The sequence below is a fragment of the Vollenhovia emeryi genome, unplaced genomic scaffold, assembly GCF_000949405.1.
Source record: "Vollenhovia emeryi isolate VEMERY1.0 unplaced genomic scaffold, V.emery_V1.0 DF939150.1, whole genome shotgun sequence".
NCBI lineage: Eukaryota > Metazoa > Arthropoda > Insecta > Hymenoptera > Formicidae > Vollenhovia > Vollenhovia emeryi.
This window is the reverse complement of record NW_011967216.1, coordinates 1,724,620-1,745,968: the sequence shown is the minus strand read 5'-3', so window position 1 is coordinate 1,745,968 and position 21,349 is coordinate 1,724,620. Positions and strand designations below refer to the sequence as shown.

The 21,349-nt window shown below is 43.7% G+C and overlaps 3 protein-coding genes across 4 annotated transcripts in view; 1 reads left to right on the top strand and 2 right to left on the bottom strand.

The window, feature by feature from the left end:
- Positions 1-9: 9 nt before the first annotated feature.
- Positions 10-3,048, bottom strand: LOC105565644 (WD repeat domain phosphoinositide-interacting protein 3). Its single transcript, XM_012019010.1, has 6 exons — positions 2,839-3,048; positions 2,112-2,288; positions 1,784-2,041; positions 1,499-1,700; positions 1,194-1,417; positions 10-1,106 (listed from the first exon to the last, which is right to left on the bottom strand). The coding sequence occupies exons 1-6, from the start codon at positions 2,903-2,905 to the stop codon at positions 1,000-1,002; spliced, it is 1,035 nt and encodes a 344-aa protein (XP_011874400.1). The 5' UTR covers positions 2,906-3,048; the 3' UTR covers positions 10-999.
- Positions 3,049-7,563: 4,515 nt separating this feature from the next.
- Positions 7,564-8,666, top strand: LOC105565642 (rRNA methyltransferase 2, mitochondrial). The gene has a single exon (XM_012019006.1). The coding sequence runs from the start codon at positions 7,815-7,817 to the stop codon at positions 8,556-8,558; it is 744 nt and encodes a 247-aa protein (XP_011874396.1). The 5' UTR covers positions 7,564-7,814; the 3' UTR covers positions 8,559-8,666.
- A 543-nt stretch (positions 8,667-9,209) lies between these two features.
- Positions 9,210-21,349, bottom strand: part of LOC105565641 — a 48,860-nt gene continuing 36,720 nt past the window's right edge. Inside the window, exons 1-2 of one of the 2 annotated variants that reach the window (XM_012019005.1) lie at positions 20,008-20,063; positions 9,210-14,236 (exon numbers count right to left, since the gene is read on the bottom strand). In XM_012019005.1, coding sequence (XP_011874395.1) covers positions 11,602-14,115 — 2,514 coding nt within the window. In that variant the 5' untranslated portion in view covers positions 14,116-14,236; positions 20,008-20,063 and the 3' untranslated portion in view covers positions 9,210-11,601. Of the gene's footprint in view, positions 14,237-20,007; positions 20,064-21,349 lie in introns of those variants that run through there. The other variant, XM_012019004.1, reaches the window with a different exon arrangement.

Genomic DNA, 21,349 nt, shown 5'->3' with positions numbered 1-21,349 from the left:
GACTCCGGGTCGTGGCATAATCAGTTTTATTTCGTACTTAAACCCAACTTTGTTTGTGAAATTACAACCTCGTTTATCTGCGGCAATATCCGTGTGATATAAAGTGTAGAATCTCTTGTGTATATGTATATTAAATATATGGAAAAAAACGTAAAAATAAAAATTACAATACTTCAGTACGATATATATATATATATGTGTATGACGTGGTATACGATATGATTCGTCTATGAAACGAAGACGTGTTCAATGAATCTCCAAGAAAACGAATGCGACTATAATAACAATCTATTCAAAATCGTCAAAGAGTAGGGGGCGTATGTATATCGCTTTTATGCACAGCAATGCATTTATATATAAACGAAAAGATTTGAGGAGCTACAAAACACATGTTCAATAGGGATACACGATTGCATTGCGAAGCGCTCACCGCGAAGCTACGCGAAATGATTATTTGCTTTCTGCCACAAGGATGATTAATGGCCAACGTTCGCTTTAGTTAGCTGCAGCAGCATTCTTATTCTCTAAAATGTAAGAAAACGTGAGTATCACGCCAACAAGTAACTCGCGATGTCCCCTGTTATTACCTGGGGAAATATTCCTTCTGTTTGTTATATTTAAAAATTTGCTCTTCTCTATCAATAGGCGTCAGCGAATAGGCTCGTGTAACAAGTTTATGACACAATCTCCGTTAAGATATTCCTCGTCTTTTCATCAATTTGTCAATCTTTCTTTTCTTTTTTCCGAATATCCGCGCACAATACACCAACGAACGATATATCACCAACAGTTAATAGAACTCTTCATTTGGTCCTCTATCGTAACGTTTGGTACGAACGTTATTTCCCCTAAACAGCTCGAGTGTTGCAATCCATGTATGCGATGTACCTGCGAGCCGTACCCGCTCGTTCTTTTACTCGGCCGAAATGAGTGAAAATGAAGGAACACGAAAGTCATCTCTCGCGGTTAGGAGTTCACCGCCGGCTATGTATCCTCCAATCACGCTTTGTCGTCGGTCAACTCGAGAAACTGCGCGTAAAAGTCTCTCGTGCACTCACCCTTGTTGTTGAACACGAACTTGTAATAACTACCGTCTGCGCATATCACTGCATAAGGGATCGTAAACGTGAGAAGTTTGAACGGAGCAACGGTTTTCTGTTTAATTCGCATCTAATTGACAGGATGTCGCTTACCTATGATGCTATTGTTATCTTGGCCAAACGCGCACATGCACTGGGGACCGCCCGGCACTTGAAACTTGCAGAAACTCCAACTCGAGCTAAAGTACTTTGGCAGAAACGTGGCGGACGCTAAGCTAGATTGGCGATTCAGTTTTTGATCCTCGACGGCGAATACGTGTACGGTGCCGTGATCGCTGGCAACGCACAGCCACGTTGAATCGTGATTGAAGTTTATGCTGAAGCAAAACGTGTGTCGGTTAATTCATTTTTGCGCGCCACGCGCCATCGTCGAATTCCCTTCTTTTTACAGCGCTTACCAATAGATATTTGCGTGATTCGCTCCTCTCCTCAATTCGTTAATCATATTACCATTTTGCGTATCGAACACTCTTATCAAAGTGCCTTTCTCCGAGGCAGTGGCCAATCTGGTGCCCTGCAGATTTAAAGCTATGCAAGATAAAGGCGTTTCGTGGGCTTCTATATTTAAGGGTTGCTTCTCCGTATTAGCCAGATCTATAACTGAAATGCAAGTCGTTGGTGTTACGCGATGTGCTTCATGCGCAAGACGCGTCGATCGCAGTATCCCCGATAGAAATCCTCACCTTGAACGTGACCGTTCTTTCGTCCAGGAAAGGCGAGTAGGGAGTTGTTGCTGTTCGGGCACAGAACGCACAACCCTCGCGGATTGGGATTAGTCTCAAATACGTGCAACTGTTGCGGATTCTGTGTAAACGTATAAACCTTTATAACACCCTCCAGCACTACCACTATCCTGTCTCTCCGCAGCTTGACCCCTTTCACGGGCGCATTGAACTCTAGGGTGATCGCTGGCAATTTCTTTATATCGTCCCATATCATGACTGCAATCACAAAGTATAAGCCACGGGCATCATAATATTTATAGCGCGTACGCAGAAGGTAAAAGGAAACCTTTGTTCGTCGGATACATCGGCTTGGCTCCGCCGCCAACCAACGCCAGATAATTGCACCTGAAGAGCATCTCCACGTATCCGAGGCCTCCGTCGCTGAAATCTTGCCTCTCCTTCTCCTTCAGTGGGTCGCAGTTGTAGACACGGAACCCGTTCTCCATGCCACAGGCGAAACATCCTGCAAATGCGTGAACGCTAGCGATACAGCTTTATCTGCCGTACGCACATTCCTTTCCTTGGCAATTAATCGACTATCGCGTATATTTATAGTACCACATACACACGCGGATGACTGGACCAGAGATAAACTCGCGTATGGAGACGCGATATCGCGCGAGTTCACTTCAAGCGCATCGGGACGGGACGTAAGGAAACGAAAGGGAGACTCGAACCTACGTTTCGTTCCTTCACCGCAGCTTCTCGCGGAAATCGTGCGAGACTCGAGAATGCTCCAATCGAGACGGAATCTACGAATACGGGTCGCCGACGTTCCTCGGCCGAGGGGTCAGCGAGACCGCGGCGGTCCTCCGTTCCAGGCGCGCTAGGTTAGGAACGGCCGTCGCCGAGCGTGGCTCGCGGGCTCGCGTAACCGTACTCCGTAGCGTCCAGCGGTGACGCCCGCCGCGAACGAGCCGCGGGTGGCTCGGCTAGGTTAGAACGCGGCCGAGCGAGACGGAGCTGACAGCCGACGGACGTTGACGCGCCGTCGGGCGCGCGAGCGTACGTACCTTGGTCCTGGTTGAAGCCGGCGTAGAGCAGGCCGTTGCCGTGCGCGTTGCCCGCGGTGAGGTTCATCGTGGATCGCGCTCCTTCGGCGAAAACATCCGGGGGACTCCAGAGTCCAGACGTGCGTCTCGCGCTCGCGCCGCCGGTCCGCGACTCTTCCCTGCCGCAAGCCGCTGCGAGCGTGCCGCTCTAGCGCTAGCCCACTACGACGTGCATGCGCATGTGTGCGCGCGCTGAGCATTTCTCCGGCATATGTGCACATACATACATACATACGCATTGTATGTGCGCTCGTTATTCGAGGCACCGAGGCACTGAGTGCTTTTCTTTCTACAATTGCAAATAATGGAACCCGTAACGATAAAGTTGCGGTTTTTCACGCATGTCATCTAACAATTCTTTTTATCGTTAATCAACTACTGGCGATTCACATTCTTTCGTTGCTGACATATAAATTGTATAATTGCAAAATATAAAAATTTGCTCACAAGCTACGTTGTACTCCTTTTGCCAACAAAATTTATAGTAGATTGTTCTCGATAAGCTTAGTTTTCTATATATTTTATTATAACTTTGCATTTTCTGGTTGTGAATAAAATAATGCTTCTCTTTTAGATTTGAATTAAATTTTTATCCGATAAAAACAGACAAACTTGTAGAGACCCTCCACCACCCCCGCCGATTTTGATCCCTACCTACCCGTATTCCGATTTATACCTAGATCTACCTACCCGTGTTTCAACATAATGAACCTACAAATTTTTAATTAACCGCGACGCGATTTTTTAGGGGCTTCATTTGGAGTTTAACGCGCCCGCGGAATTTAATAGGGGTTTCACTCTCGCACATATGCGAGAATGTATGTATATAGAAGCATAACCCACCCGAATTGTAACAAATCAAAAGAAATCAAAGTATACTTCGTACAGCACCTTACTTAGGTACTCCATCAGAGTGGCCAATATTGACCACTTACCTCGTCGTATTTAGTCCTTCGTTGGGCCAGATTGGACCTACCTTTCGTTGCTCCCGGCCATACAATCTGGTCATTTTGACCAGAGATCAGGAAGGAAGAAAACTCCTTCCATAGTCGGTTATCGTCACCGACAAATATTTCGTACGGTTCGAATATACGAGTGTCGATCGTATCGCAAAATGCACGACCACGAGAGGCTAATTAAAGAAGAATATTAATTCAAAAAACTTTACTGTATATACGAATCAAATTTATTTTTACTTCCGTTATTTGTTTAAAAATATTGACCATCTCTTCATAACTTGATCTTTGAATTCGAAAGTCACGTAGATATAGAAAAAAAATTACTTTGCGTTGGAGTGATTTTAATCATATTCCTCGATAAATAAAAATTTATAATATGGATAAAATTAAATAATTAATAATTTATTGAAAATTTTTCCTGAAAAACCGATCGCGAAAACCGACCGCGAAAATACAAAGATGCGTGTGACTATAATGCATCTTATTCATGCGAGACGCATCTTGAAACTATACGTATATCACGTATGTACATACATATACACATACATATAAAGAATAAATGATGTGAGATCCAGAAAAACGAAACTTCTTTCACGATTCCAACCGATATTATAATTGCATATTATAATAAATTAATAACCGCAAATAAAATATTTAAATAAGTTAAAAATTTCAGTGTTCTTGACAAAATATATTAGAATCTCACGTCATATTATTTTACTATATACATCAACTCGTTAATGAAAATGGATAGGCTACAATTAGCTCGACGAATACATTATTAATATTCGCCATATTTCGCGTAAGTTCTGTAATGTAATTCAACGATTTTCAACATGGAAAATGAGCTTGACATACTCTGGTTTGTAGGTCTGTGAAATTATTCCTCTCCGGAGATTCAACACAGTAAATAAAAAATTTACTTGCCGTTAGCATTTGAAACCTATCCATTTTATGGCAACAAATATACAAAATAATCTACGATCTACAATCTATGATCTACGAGATGCACTGTAAAAAAAGTATGTAAAATTACATACATATTAAGTGTAGCGATTACACTATTAATAACGGAATTATATAAATGTATGTACTTTTACAAAAAAAATTTTTTACTCTTTGTTGTGTAAATACTCGTTTACACATGATGAAAAATTACAAAAGAATGTAAAATTGACACAATCAAAAGCAAGCAGTTTACTTATTATATAAGGTAATAATTTTACTTACGAGTAAATTTACTGAAATAGATGGTCCCAACATTACTCACTATAATATTTGTAATTTTACATATAATTTTTTTACAGTGTGTATATCCGTTGCCATAATAAAAAAGTTTCTGACTTACCGACCCGATGCGCAGCAGCGGAGTTTAACTATGTTGATTCTGTAACATACAATTAGATAGTTCACATTAAAACAGATTTAAGAAAATGAATATTGAAGAAAATAATTTTTAAATTATTGAAAATAAACAAGAGGAAGGTTAAATTTATACAAAATAAACAATATTTACCCTAAAGTTGCTCCGCCGGTGCCTGATGCCTTCCCCAGGCCTCCCCCTCCACTCAGGTTGTCTTCTTGCACACTCGCGAAAACACTAATATCCGTATTCATAGTCGTTCCTCAATTCTCAAGGGTAGTTTGTCTTTGTCTCGCGTATGGTAAAACGTAGTAGCGAGACAAAGACAGACTAACCTTGAGAATTGAGGAACAACTATGAATACGGATATAAGATCGTTCGCGCGATTTTACACTTTGAAAGTCTTTAGTCCAATTACACAAACGGCACTCCCGAACGCGACGCGACACGACGAATCGCCGCGCGCGGTTGCGATTCGTTTAAACTGACGAAATAATAGCGAAATTATTCGTCAGTCCTCGAAAGTTCGTGCTGAAATGAACAGAATCAATTAATAAATGTGCTCTCTAAAAGTTAATCGATGGATTATCACTGAAAACAGTGAATCGATTCGTTATTTTCAGTAATAATCCACCGGTTTATCATTTTCTGGTTAACTGTTAATATATGAAAGTTACTCGACTCTCTATGCTTTTCTATATTATTATCTATAAAGAAGAGACAGAGAATCGATTAAACTGTGGTCAACAGTTTATTAGAAATTGAAAAATCGGGCCCAAATAGTGCAGCAATGGGTACCTTTGGTTGTCCCGTCTTTAGAGTATGTACTCTCTATAATCAATCAATGGATTATCACTGAAAACAGTGAATATTCACTGATTGACTTTTAAAGAGTAACTCTTCGGGGTACTTAAGCCCCTCCACCGCGACAAGGTAGTACCCGAGGAGGGGATTATCAACAAAAACCGTGCAATTACATATGTGTATAATTAGAAAAATAAATATTGAGTAAACATAAATTAGGTTTGCTACTTAATGCGCAACGTGAGAGAGGCTCATCCAATCGAAAGATTAATTCACAATCTCGATCTTGGGACAAAATCAATTTTCTCGGAATTTATCAATAATAATAAACTAATGATCCGAGATAAGTCATTCTTATCTCGTTAGAAGCGCTGAAATCTTAGCTTTCCAACGAGACCAAGATCATCTTGCTACGATTTTGCGGAGATATTGACGATTATATCGACTCGCGATTTTGATCTTGGGACAAAATCAATTTTATTTTTGTAATTAAATAATAAAATCTCGTAAACTAATGATCCGACATAAGCGATTCTTATCTCGTTAGAAGCGTTGAAATCTTAGCTTTCCAACGAGACCAGGATCATCTTGCTACGATTTTTCTGTGCGAAGATATTTACGATTATATCGACTCGCGATCTTAATCCTGAGATAGAAGCAGCAGACGGCGCGTATACGCGGCGTCTCGCGCGGTGTCTGGCGCGGCGGTGTTTACTACCGAACATATGTGCCTCGTATGTTTTTATCCCAGTTTTTTGGGGACGTAGTACGCCAGCATACTACTTGCGTAAATCCCGCGCGGCCTTCTTTCATGAATGGTGCGCGCGCGCCCGATTTTTAAAACGCTATAACTCGGCGAAAAATCGACGTAGCGACACGAACCAAAAACCAATCTTCTTCGTTTCGCATCCCGCAGATGTCTACACTAAATATGTATGCCCTTATCATAAAACTTACACACGGCAATGGAATAAAAAGTAAAATACTGAAATATAAATTATACGTGTAACTGCTAAATATAAAAATTGACTGATAAACTATATTGTAGAAAAAAATTTTACTTTGTGTTATATTTATTTTAATTATATTCCGCGATGAAATTAAACAATTAATAATTTCTTTAACATGTTGTGAAATAGTGATCGCGAAAATCAATCGCAAAAAATACGAGATGCATGTGACTATGCATGTATTTATGTTAAACGTATCTTGAAAGTATCGCGAGACATGTAGAATAAATGACGTAAGATCCAGAAAAAAGGAACTTTCCGTACGAGTAACATCGATATTATAATTGAACTAGAAATGACAATACGCGCGCTTCGCGCGCGCAGTTTGTAGTTGAACATTGATAGCGATTGCTTCGATCTGACTTTATCGGCAGTGCTTGAAAATGGGTGTAACGAAATAGTTCCATAAATGAAAATGGGCGTAAGGCGCTGGAATCAGTCGACCGAAAACGGTATCAAAAGTAAAACGCCAGCGTGACCGCTCTCAGGTTTCTCTCTGCGCCAAGTTTCTGTCATACCAACTGACGGACGTTGATCAGCTGACAACCAACGTTGGCAGCACAGTCGTGAGAGGCAACATGGCCGCGTCCAGGATCTTGGTTTCGCGATGCCGCGTCTGTTTATCTCTCACGCGTTTATCCTTCGATTGATTGCGCAATATGTATACACGAGCGATTCGCTGGGGACATACGGACGCCTATTCTGCTGACAAACAGATCGTTGATTACCGAGAAGAGTCCCGACGTCGAGCTTTCGCGGCTCAGTCAGGTTAGATCGCACTTTTCACCAAGTATCCCCGAGATGAATTCTCTCTGCAGGAGCGTCTTGCGGACAAGAGGCGTGCACACCGGCGGCGCGTTGCTCAAGGAGACCCCGCGAAACCTCAAGGGCAAGAAGCACAGCTCGCAGCTGTGGCTGGCGCGACAGCTGCGCGATCCCTACGTGGAGCTGGCGAAGCAGGAGAAGTACCGGTGCAGAAGCGCGTTCAAGCTCCTGGAGATCAACGAGAGATTCAGCGTCCTCGAGCCAGGCTTGACCGTCATAGACTGCGGTGCGGCGCCCGGCAGCTGGACGCAGGTCGCCGCCAATCTGACCAACGCGCACGGCAAGAAGGTGGACACGCCCGTCGGCAGGGTGTACGCCGTCGACAGGCTGCCGTTCTACCCCGTGGAAGGCGCGACCATCCTGGGGAACATGGACTTCACGAAACCCAAGACGCAGGAGACTCTGAGCGAGCTGCTGCGCGGCGACAAGGTCGACATTGTCCTGTCCGACATGGCTCCGAACGCGTCCGGCATGCGGGAGATAGACCACGATAACATAATGTTACTGGCGTACGCCGCCCTGAGATTCGCGCTGCAGATCAGTAAAGCGCAGGGCTCGCTCGTCGTGAAGGTCTGGGACGGCGGTAAGGCGCCGCAGTTCGAGGAGAATCTGTCCAAGTTCTACAGCAGTGTCAGAGTAGTCAGGCCTGACGCGACGAGGGACGAGTCGACTGAGAAATTCTTTCTGGCTAGAGGTTTCAAGGGTCTCAAGACGAGCTGACTGCGGTTGACTAGTTCGTAGGTTAACGATAAGACTTAAATTGTAAGATACGAGGATGTGCGTGGGCGGGTTTGTACAAATAAAAGAGCACGATAATTTGGTATCATACGGGCGTCGTATGCGATTCTTTCTTTCTTTTCCTTTTTCATAACTCCTTTCACTCCGTTATCTAACAGGCGGCCTTGCACAACACGACAAATGCAATATACATCGATATATTTCGCTATAAATAATACAATAAGATTTAATGCACGATTAATACGCAATCGGGGACTGTGCTCTGCTGTTAACGCTTATTTATTTATATTATGCCTACATTATGCCTCTATGTGTATATACATTTCTCAATGATAAAATTAATATGTACACGAATCGACATTCAATAGTACGAGAGACATTACACACCACATTGAAACGCATGTAGATCAGTAAGACTTACTGGCCGCACAATGTCAAGTATCGTAAAATCTTTCGGTTTTATTATCGCGTTCGTAGCAGGGAACACGCGCGGGAGTAACAAAAGAACTCGAAATGTCTCGATGCTTCAGAATCCGCTACAATAAAAGCTGCGGCTTTTCGGTAAAGCCTGATCTACAATGTGCTCTAGAAACGTTCTATTTCGAAGCCGATAAATACGTTTAAAAAATCTCTGCAAGTTGGTAAATTGTACATTGTACATTGTACAATCGTACGTTGCCGATACATTTTTTAAACGTATTGATCTGCTTGTACAAGATGGAATATTTCCAGTCGCGAAAAGCGCGTTGTGGATTAGGCTTTACAGATTGTACGCAACTGATTGAAATCGAAGAAACCAATTCCGAGAGAATTTTATTATACAAGTACTGATAGCATAAATATTATTTGAATAGAATGCCGCTTAATTATGTCTACATCTATTATAAGTATTATATTTCCTATGTTTTTCAAACTCTTTGATCATAAGGAAAAGAAAGCCAAAATATTTTCGGGAGTCTGATAAGATAAGCAAATGATTCTAAATTAATTGCCTGATGTACGTCTGGATCTAATAAAAAAATAACTTGCGCATTGATCAGAATCAACGAGTATTCTATGTTATACAAGTATATTATTAATGTTAATAAATAATAGCTTTAAATATTCTTGCGTGTCCCATTGCAGCCGGAGCGTTTATTATAGCGGTGACGATAATGCAGTCAAAATGCAATTATCTTGCCTTGTGGATAAAGGCAAGGTGAACACGGCGGTTCATCGGGACTTTTTGACTTCCAATTTCTCGGCTGTACCGAGCGAAATCACTTTTGAAACTGTCGAAACAACGATCGATTAAGTCACACCGAAAACACTTATTCTACGCTGTGGGCTGGCTAATGTAGGTGTAATTCGTGATTAATCTGCAAAAGGATGTCTAACGTTTGCGCTTGTCGTTTATAAAATCGAGTTATTTAAGAATGTATAAAAGGTCGTGTAACCGAAGTGATTCGCACATCCTTCTCTGTAAAATCCTACAACGACGAGCGTGAAATTGATGCTGCACGATGTATCTTCTTTTTTTTTACTGAAGAGAGCAACACGATTCTCAAAATTTCGTACGACCAAATAATCGACTACTCTATAATAACTATAAAGATCAGTCTGTGCTTCAATAACACTTCCGTTAGTAAATGAGCTCGACATATCGCTCGCGAGCTCGTAAACGCCGTTCATATACTCTTACCTCGAAAAATTAGTGTTAACACTGACGAGTCTAATAACTATTTCTCTGCTGTACAGAGAATAAAGATTCATCAACGATCTCTCGCACGACACTTGGCTGAATCAATGACTATTTCATCATGCGATAGCCTAATCAGCGATATATTTAATATTAAAAATCTACTCGCACTTTTCCGCATTCTCGTCGCGTATTTAGTATTCAATACGATTGTTTTGTCATTGTTTTACTAAATCGTTCTTTCATATTAAAATAGAATTACCAAATTAAATGGAGTCGTTATTGATAAAATTTAATTACAGAATTATATTATTAAAATTACATTGATAGTTAAAAATATAAAGATCCGGACATCGTACGTGAAATCAAATACGTGACGAAAATGCGGATCATTAAATTTCTACAGTCGAAAAAATGTAAAAAAATTATTCGTAAAAAAATTTTAAAGTTATTTCGGGCAGTGTTTCTTCTACTTTAGCGTATTCTGGTACCGTAGAAAATCTCAACTTTCGCTTGTTTGTTTCGTAAATATTAGCCTAATTAATATCAGTACGAACAAATCGATCCCGTTGATCGACTTTATCGTTCGAAAGAACCAGGCATTTTTAAAAATGTAATTTAATATTTCGCCAGATACAACGAGTTTGCAAAAGACGCTTAGCGACTCATCGGTGACTTTATTTTGAAATGCACGATGCAGTTTGAACTTTCCGTAGAAAGCCGCACGTCTCATTAACGCTGCAAAATTCGTCGTCGATCGCGCAAATGTTTTGCGCCACCTACTTGCTACTTCCGTTGCTAATTTCTTTATCCAATGCTTATCACTATTAACTGCGTAGCATAGATATCAAGACGCATTCTTCGTGAGATTTTCCACTAAGAGATTTTCCCGATTACGAGTTTAATCGCCAACACGATGTGACGCAAACCTAATACGTAAATGTCTAAGTACGCTTTTAAATTTCCCTCTGCCGAGTCCAATTTTTCTTCTCACACAAGAATCGGGAAGGCAGTACCGGGGAAGATACTTAGATTTCAGATCACTCCTCCTGAGATCGTTCAACGATTCGCAACATATTCGCTGAGCAAAAAAATACTAGGCGCGATACACGTGGTACCGACTCTTCAACTTCTCCAACGGATTGCCGCGGAATATATCTTCCGTCAACAGACCCCCTCGTCGATCTTATTTCTTCAAAGTCCTCATACGGTAGCGAACAATCGCGGCGAACGATCCGCGAAAACCACCGTGACGTAATTTCAGATTCTTTTCGAGTCACATTTGACACAGTTCCAAACAGAGTCCATTAGACCTTTCTCTCAAAAAGAAAAGTGCCGTGAAGACAATTACACGCCGACTGGCGTCCTTTGCTTCGGTGTTCGCACCCTGTTCCCCAGCGACGTCTCCGCAGAGGTGCTTAATCTCCGCGACGATCGCCCCCGGAAAACTCGGTCGTGGAACCACTTCTGGTCGTCGTCATCGTTATCGTCGTCGTCGTCGTCGTCGTCGTCGTCATCGTCATCGTCGTCGGTCGTCTCGTCGTTCTGATAGGAAGGATAGATAGCCGAATCCCTGATCAGCGGCATCTGATTCCAGAAACGCCAAAGATTCTGCCTCTCGCTGGTCGTCGTCTGGCTGTGATCGGGTTGCGTTCGATTCGGCTTCCAGCTTGACGCCGTCGGATGGTAAACTGGTTTCTGACGGACGGGTACGCTGCTCTTGGTGCTGGTGCCGCCGTAATGGCTGACGTTGTCTGTGGGACGCGAGTTCTTCTTGTAATTCAGACTGTGTATGCTGTTGACTTCGCTGGACAGGAACCTCACGTAACTACTTGGCTGTGCGTGCCTCACGTAGTTGGGAAATCTCACTGAACCCTCAGTCGAGTGGAGGTTCGTCGTAGTCCGTTTGGTCTCTGGAACGTTTGAATGAAAGTTTTTCGAGCTTTTTTGCAGCTCACTCTCTTTGACGCTCGATTGTCTCTCGTTGATCGCGTGAGTCTCAGTTGTCGGGTCTTCCTCCGGCGAATACGACAGCGACTCGGACGAGGAGGGCGCAGCTTCCAGTTCCTCGTTCCTTTCATTCTTGACCCTCGTAGAGAGCTGCTCGGCTCGCTCGCGTCCGCGCGAATTGGTGGACGCTGCGCTGTGAGCGTCTTGGGAGAACACGACTTCCGGTACGATATCGGGATTCTTGCCGAGCGATTCTGTGGAATCGTCCTCGCTGTTCGTCACGACTTTTTCCGTCACGTCTGGCGACTGCGTAGTGACTTGCAGTCTCTCGGTGTTCATATCCAGCAGCGTTGTTTCCCTAATGGTGCCACCGTCAATGCTGACTTCGCTGGAGACATTACTCCCCGCCTCGTCTTTGTCCTCCATAGGCGCGGAATCGTTAAACCGATTCATGGCATGATCCTCCTCATCGATCTTTTTCTCTAGAAGATCTGCGGTTCGATTTCGTTGCTCTTGATGGTGATGGCGATCGTCTCGCGTGGGAGTCGTTAAGGATATTCGTCCGGTAACAACCGGACCGGCCATCGTTAAGGGTAGTAATCCGGTAATAACCGGACCGGCCTCACCGTGCCTCAGGATCTCCTCGCCTTCGGTCGAGTCTTCATCGTCCGGCACGTCCGTCGTGTATCGATCAAGCGCGTCGTCCTCTTCCTCGTCGTAGGTGAAGTCGTCCGCTTCCTGCGACTCGTTCGGCCTGAAAGTCGGCTCCGGCGTCAACTCGTCCTCCGCGAACGTCTCGTTATCTCGTTGCTCATCCAGCGAGACTGACGTCAGTTGTTTCGCGGGTGGAAGCGCGGTGGGGTCCGGTGCTCCGAAGGTGATGTTCTCCTTCGTGGTAGTGTTCAAGGTGAAGTTGGACATCGGCGCGGTTTGCTCGACGGTGTCGTTTTGTGCCAACAGAGCGTCTACCACGTTTGTAAATTTTGTCGGCGAGATCAGCAGCACCAGCGCGGGCGTTTTAGTGGAGTTCTCCCGCTTCTCCACCATCGTAACGCTCTCTTCTGTAACGTCACTCACGTTGACTCGTTTCATGCTCAAGGAGTTACGCAGTATCTTCGGGTCCGTTGGAATCTTGTAGTCCACTACTTCCGAGAAATTCGTATCGTCCGTCTCCTCGGTCAATTCCGCGATCGGAACTGTCGCTGGAAGTTTCCGATCGACCTTCTCAGCGTCATCGACATTGGAATTGCCAAGGAGAAATGTCGACTCCTCCTCGTCCAGGGTCGTGTCGTTCTTCACCTCGTACAGATTTATCTCGTGCAGCTGCGTCTTCTCTTCGTGTCCCGCGAAGTAGGTTTTGTTACGAGTCGGCGGCGCGGTCGGCGAAACCTTTGTCGAGAAGGTTTCGTCGAGCTCGACGTCTGTCGACTGACGATTAACGTTGGACACCAGAGGGATATTAAGCTGCAGGGGACCGGTTGACTTTTTCTGTTCGTTCTTGGTGGCTGGGAAATTACCGAACATAAGTTTCAGCCGTTCCAGGATAAAGTCGTTGTGCGCGGTCTCGTTAATGCTTATGCTCTTCACGCACCTGCCCATCTTGTCCGCCTGATAACCCTCCGCGCAGGCGGGTAAGTTCGGCGCGATGAACACGCTCTTCGGCGTTATCCTTCGGAAAAGAGTGGCGGAGTCCGAGCCGAGTTGGAAGCCGTTCTCCGTGTCCACCAGGATCCACGCTTGCCAGTGATCGCCACTGATCAGAGAACCAATGCTCTTCTTCTTGGGTGTCGATGCCGACGACGTCTCTTCAGGTACACGTATGGGCGCCAGCTCGCCGTTGCAGATCAGTCCGAGAAATAGTAAGACGGAGAACATTCTCCACCGGGAGTGCCTTCGCTGTAGACTCAACATCGTTTCGTCCTCGCGCTTCCGACTGAAGCCTCTTGACGGAGTTCGGGAAAGATACCTCGGGACGCTCGTCTGGATTTTGCTCGTCACCTGTCCCTCGTTCTCGGGAGCATCGGATCAGTCTCTGCCAACAGACGGGAAGATGAAATTAATCGTTTTCCACGCGCGTACACATAGTGTGGCAAGCGCGCTTAAGTGGCCGCGCGGAGAAATTAGCAATAACGTTTGCGCAACGCGGCGATGAATTAACTCGAGCCGCCAGGGCTTTCACTTAAGTACGCGGCTCATCCCAGGGAGCAATATTAACCCAGTTTCTAATCTTAATAGACGCCACTTAGTCGGCCGCGCGCGAGTACGCCGGACGCATCGTCCCCCGAGGCAATTTAGGCCCGCGCGAGTTTCCTCAGGAATTTCTCAGAATGTTGCCGCATCTGCTTCGAGCGCCTCTAAAGTGCCCCTAGAAACGCTCCCATCTGCGAGTCGTACGATTATGAATAATTAGGGAGAGAACTCCGAACGCACTCTTGTAACGCACGGTGACGCAGCGTGACACGCGGAAAAGAATAAGTCGGGTATTATTATCAAGTGAAAGTTGTTTCCTATCCTCCTGGGGCACGCTCGTGATGGAAAAATCACGGGATATACGCTGCTATCTCCTCGTTCAGTGACGTGCTATGGCCACAATACACGTGCCGCGCAAATCGATTGCCGATTTTATCAACTTACTCGACCGCCGAACGAACGTCCAATTAATCGTCGAGTTTACTGTGATAGTAACGCGAATGAATACGGGGGGGAGAGGAAGATGAGGACGATCTGTGCAGCTGAAACGTGTCCGTCGGACGAACATGATGATCCGCGGGAACGTGTGTAAACCGACAGCGAATCTTGGACGCGGATCGTATAGCGAAATTATACTGTAATTCAGAGACCTTCCCTGTAACTAAAGATTCATTTAATCTCGTGTACACGGGTGAAAACAGTCAATATTCACTGATTCACAGTTATAAGATACGAAGTAATGAAGGATATAAGAGCCAAGACGGATGTTAGTGTCTGAATGATTTTAATTTTTTAATTTATTGCGAAAAATTTACCTCAGTCAGGGTTTGCGCCTGGACCTTCTTACTAGACGGGCGTCTCGCCAATTCGACCACCGAGGCATGTGGTGATATTTATCGCAACAGTTAAGTTAAGAATAATTCAGTGCTATACTTATAACTGTTTTCACAGTGATAATGCACCGATCGACTTTTAGAGAGTACAGTAATATTTCAGAAAACTCTCAGAAAGTTGTAAAGTTAAATCGGGACATATAAGATAAAAATCGAATAGAAAGTAATGATTTGGCGTTCTCGTTTCTATTTGTCTCATTGTCTCATAAAGTTGTTCAAAATGCCATGTTGTTCCACGATTACACGATTTTCAGGATAAACTTCCGCGTACACGAAAGACTTCGAAATGAAGAGTCAAATATTTCACTCGTTATTTTACTGTTTAAATTTTATTTTATTTTATCCTGAGCCGGTTTTTCCAACCTCTCTTGGTAAGCTAACTAATAGTTAAACTATATGTCTATCTTTTTTCTAATTTAAAAGAAACACAAAGACACCTATACGGTTTAACTATTAGTTAATATACCAAGAGAGTGGAACACCTCCCCTTAGATATTTAATATATTTTATAGTAGAGATAATAGATGATCAAGCAACCTGTCATTTGCATGCGTCTCATTGCACAATCTGCGTGGTAGAGAAAAAAAAATGAGAACAGTGCGCTCATCTGACACTCTCGCACACGCGTACGCACGTCCCCCATTTCCGCTCTTCAATTACTTTTATATCTCGCTTTTAACCGAGGCTTCCGCGTACAAAAGCATACGCGAAAGGATAATTAAACGTACGCAATTGCGTTGCGTGATACGCCGTTTGTACTTCTCGGGGTTTCGAGAGAAACACAATATGTTTCGGCTTGTTACTAGGCACTGACACGTTACCGTTCGCATATATCCTTAAAAGGCGTGCGCCGCAAAGTGCGTGCCTCATACGCGGCCGGATAATGCGCCACGCGAGTGTGCGTACACACAGCGCAGGAAAAGTGAATGCACGCCGATCTGTTTTTACCGTTACGCAGGCACGCCGGGATTATGTCTGCTCTGCGTGAATAAGACGCGCAAATACGAGAATCGACTTCCCAATCGTTTACGTGCCGTCGCCTCGCGGGAACACGCGGCGCTTGTTCCAGACCGTTTCTTTCGCGCCTTCTATTTTCAGGCGGCGATAACAGGGGCGACGGGATGCTTTATGGCGCAGCGAGCGTGCGGCCGCGAAACGCCGTATATCTCAGTCCGCGCCGGGACAATTCTCAAGCATCTTCGAGAACAGAACAAATTTGCGCGAAACACGCGCGTATAGACGTACGGAACTCCTCTTCCGCCTGGTTGTTTCTTAAACGGAATAAACGCGACCGCGCGTGCGGGTCTAGATCAATTTTTACCGTAAGAGACGCGCACCGTAAACGCGTCGTAAATTATCCGTTTCCGGTGAGAAAAAACGAATTCGAGTTACTCGAGCAGCTCGGTGCCGGGAGCGACACGTATCCGCGCGGCTGGAAAGGGGCGGGGGAGGGGGAGAAACGCTAAGAATTTAGAGAAAGAGCAGATACAATTTGACACGACGTGTCCGCGTCGCGCGGCGAAGGTATAAGCGACTTTAAACGACTCAATTTATGAACATGCCCCGATGCAGGTGTAAAATACAGTTTCCTGCGAGCGCGCCCGTTAGCATTCCAAAAAGTTCCACGCTTCCCGCCGGGGCACTGAAATCGACGCCATAAATAAAACCGCGCGTAACGACCGTAGGGAGATTGAATGTCTTTCGCGCGACCGTATTTATCAGCCTTTCCAATCAACGAAAGTCGATGCGTTAACAACGAGGTAAATGTCAGACAGCGGCAGGAAGCGCCCATCGTCTGCCTGTGCCCGTTTACGACGTACCTCGTCGCGCGCGCGTGCAATGATCTCGCCGACGACGGCGACGACGACGGCGACGGCGGCGGAAAACGCGATTTTCACGGGTATTGACAGCCCGGGGTCGGATTAACGGCTCGGTATCGCCGTTTATCGGCGATACGCTCTCGGTGCGGAGACGCGGAATATTTTCAACGCAGAGCACCGATAATCGTTATCAAGCGACCGCGGACCAAATGCCGACCTGACGGGGGAAGAGACCGCCCGGTGTACGATTTATGCGACAACGAAATGACAATAAGTACTTTCCACGTGCCCGCCGAGATATCGGAGGCCTATCTCGCGACGCGCGGTGCGCAAGCACGTGGAAGCGTCCCTGTTAAGAGCTGCAAGGGCGCTCGATTGCAACCGATCGCGGTAACATCACTAAATTAGGGTGCTTATCTTCTATGGCCTATTCCAGCTATAACCGCGAAATCGGTCCCGGCGTTATTTTGCGCTAATAAAAGGCCGCGACACGCTGGTGAACGATCGTGCACCAAGACGTTAATTGGAAAAGCCTTGTCGAATCATCTCGTTAACGAACGAATGAAACAAATGGATAAGTGAAACCGAGGGGAAAACCGCTGACCAAAATCTACACTTTTGTGTATTCAACAAACTATATGTTGAATTATTAAAAGGAAAAACGACAAAAATACGTTGTAATTCAACTTTCCGGTGATCTCGCGGAAGCACACTCGAATGAAAAAAATTGAATCTTCAGTTTCCTCCGACCAAGTTGCGTGCGCTCGTTTGCTAAACAAAACCTGCAACGCTTTAGCCGAGGAGGAAAATAAAAGGCGTGTAAAGGCGAGTATATCACGTTTAATGCCGCGCGGCGCGTACGAACGCAAACGCGGTAATCCAGCTGTAAATTCAGTGATTCGGGACGAGGGGGGGGGGGGAGGAGCGAAATAAAATATAGCGTATCCAAAGTTCCTGTCTGCCGGACACGATGCTGCTCGAGGTCGCCGAAAGAGAATTAACGGACGCGAGGCGACATTTTATGCGATCCGTCGTAACGCCACGAAGGATCACGAGCGCGTTATCTCGCGAAAATACGTGTTTCTATAAATGAAGAGCGTTATGAGATACAGCCTAATAATGTCGAACTCATCTGCCGCGAGAGAAGAGATCGACGAGACTTTTTCGAGACTCAGCTCCGACCGTTCTTCGTCCACGCTATTCCGTCACATTTTCACTCCCCGCCGTTCTCTGCGACGTTATTCGTGCTATCGAGCGTGGCTCGAATGAGGAATTAATGAGATTTTTTATGAGAACGGCGTTTAATTCGCGTGCATATTAATTAATGATGTCCGGCATGCGAATGGAAATGTTTACGGAGTGTCAGATCGAAAGCGTATAAAGAGAGATAATTTATGGCCAGTCAAGAGTTTCTCTCGGAAAGAAATTGATTTCACGATTATTCTTAAGATTTACCTATTTTTTTTCTAATGTATGCTAAATATAATTAATATAATTCTACACAAATAATAGTTCTCCACTAAGAAAAATTTCCATCGGATAAACCGATTAAATAGTGTTTTCGATGGTTAATTTTTTCAATTACATTTTCCGATTAAATTATGGATATAGCCGATGAAATTTATCCGATAAAATTTGATTGAAAAACCGATTATATTTTTTAATCGGATATACAATTTAATCGGAAATATACACCTATTATTATGTAATTGAATTATCTGATTATATTTAATCAGACATTTTTCTCAGTGTAGTTATATTTATTGAAAAATAATTTTTTGTCTCGTGCATTTTAGTGGTGTCGAGTCTCTAGCATCTAAAACTGAATATATGCAATGTAGCGGTAAATAACTTGTCAGTCGTTATATTACATGTATTTTTCGATAATTCCCCGGATGTTTTCGTGTTTTCGTTCTGCCATTCAATTTCAATCGCGTAGTGCAATAAAAATACCGACACTCGGCACTCGAGAAAGTTTTTATATTTTACAGACCCGGACACGAACAAAGAATGATTTGGTGATGATCGTACGTGCATTCCAACGGGTACTAAAGTCGTTTCTAGCAACTAAACTCGTTGATAGCCGATGACGAGGGCATTTCTTACGCGAGTATGCGAGCAATTCGTTATCCGCGTTCGTGAATGACCAACAGCCTTTATTGCTTACGTACCAACTACTAAGCGTTTCTGTATCGGAAGCTTTCTCCGATAAGGTTGTCACTTTCGACGAAAAGGGAGAACAGAGAGGAAGGGAGACGCGGGAGTGAGGGAGAGACAGGGAGGAATGCTCGGAGAATCCGTTAATTGCGCTTCAACGTTTAGGAGATTATAATTAAACGATAACGGGAACGTCCACTATAGTCAATTTCCTAAACGTTAATTTCAACGTGACGTTGATTGGCCAACAAGATTATTGGCCGGTAGAAAATTGATTCAATTATTCAGCGTTTGTGAATCCCGTTGTTTAAATCTTTTAAGTCTTAATTGCAGCTAAATTGATATTCAATCCAACTGATTGAATCGAAGATCAATTATAAACTGCCTAACCGCGGTATTCTTGTATATTCACGCTTCTCATATAAAAGCGTTTTTAAAATCTGCTTCATTATATTAGCATTGAAAACAGTTTATTACAAATTTTCGCAGAACTTTCCTTTATGATTTTCTTTAGGCTTTTATAGAAGCTTTTCTTTAGGTTTCTATAAATTTCCAGCAAATATAGCACGAGTAGTCTAATTAAAACAAAGAATTCTGCATTAGGTATTCATTCAAGAAAGAAAAAATATCTTATGCACGAAAGAGAGAGAGAGAATATATAAATGTGTGCAACAAGATCTAACGTATATCGCATGTGAAAAAGGATTACTAAGAGCGGTGCAGCATCAAAGATTTCTCCTAACATGCATAATCATGCGATTCGCGCTGTGTCCGCTGCAATTATCCGCGTTGATACCACCGTTAAATTTTTCCAATCCGCGAAGACGTCTGTTGCTTTGGTGAATCTAGCCACAGCTGGCAGTGGAGAACAATTAACCCTTCGCGATCCGAGATAACGTTGAGAAATGGGTCGATATCAAGTATTCTGCAATTATTCGAACGTCATTGGTGCTTGCTCACAATCAGTGTAACAATTAATATAATTTTCCTAGTATTATGACTTAAAAATCTGAAATAAGTCTATGAATTATATAATAATTAATTACTTTACAGAAACGTTCGTAAGGTCTAATCTACAATGTGTTTTTCGCAACGAGAAACATTCTATCTTTTACAGGCGAAATACGCTTAAAAAAATTTGTCGACAATGCACGACTGTGCGATGTATAATATACAGTCTGTTAACTCGCACAAATTTTTTAAACGTGTTTATTGGCCATAAAACAGATTGTTTCTGAACGCAAAGCGCACATTACAGATCAGGCTTAAAAATCTACGAGAAACAAGAGATTAAAAAATATACAACACATGTATTACAAATATGCAAAAAGATAGAAGGATAAATGTTTTGGTTGCCTATATTGTAAGCAATGTAAGCAACGCCTATATCTTGATGTAGAACCGCGCAAAGGGTTAAAGACATACTTTAGTATCTTGCGACAAACTGGCTATAAAGATCCATCAGCTTTAATCTTCCTGCCGCCACCGACACAGAAAACATCGTGTATTTGTCTTGCGTCTGCTCTCATAATCCATAACACTAACATTTACACTACGACGCTCCAGATGCGTTAATTATTGCTAGCTCGTGCCGAACTTTTCTCGCTTGGATTGCACTCGGGTTTTTTCTCTAGGCAACCTCTAAAGATAGAACGGGGATATGAAAGATAATCGAATAGTCAATAAATAAATTCTTTTTGAGAACATTCCAAAACAGAAAGTAACACAATCGATAACGACCTTGACAACTTAGAATAGATTATTTTACAAGTTTGTGGTAAATTGAAACTGCATCTTTTTAATTCATATGTAAATCTTATCGAAATGACGCGACAGCAGAGGGATGTAGTGAAAGACAATAATCCTTAGCCAAGAATCTCATGATGTTTACTCGACCTGACTCGCGTTGTTTGTATGTACGTTTCGTCGAGAAGACGAGATATACATAAAGTGCCTGCATTTTCTTAATACGGTTCATTATGTCGTGACGCAATCGCACTCGGAGGCTGCGCGCGATTGCAGAGTGATGTTCCAAATGCATCAATTGCACGCCTCGCATTCGGATTACTCGAAGCGGATCGCGAT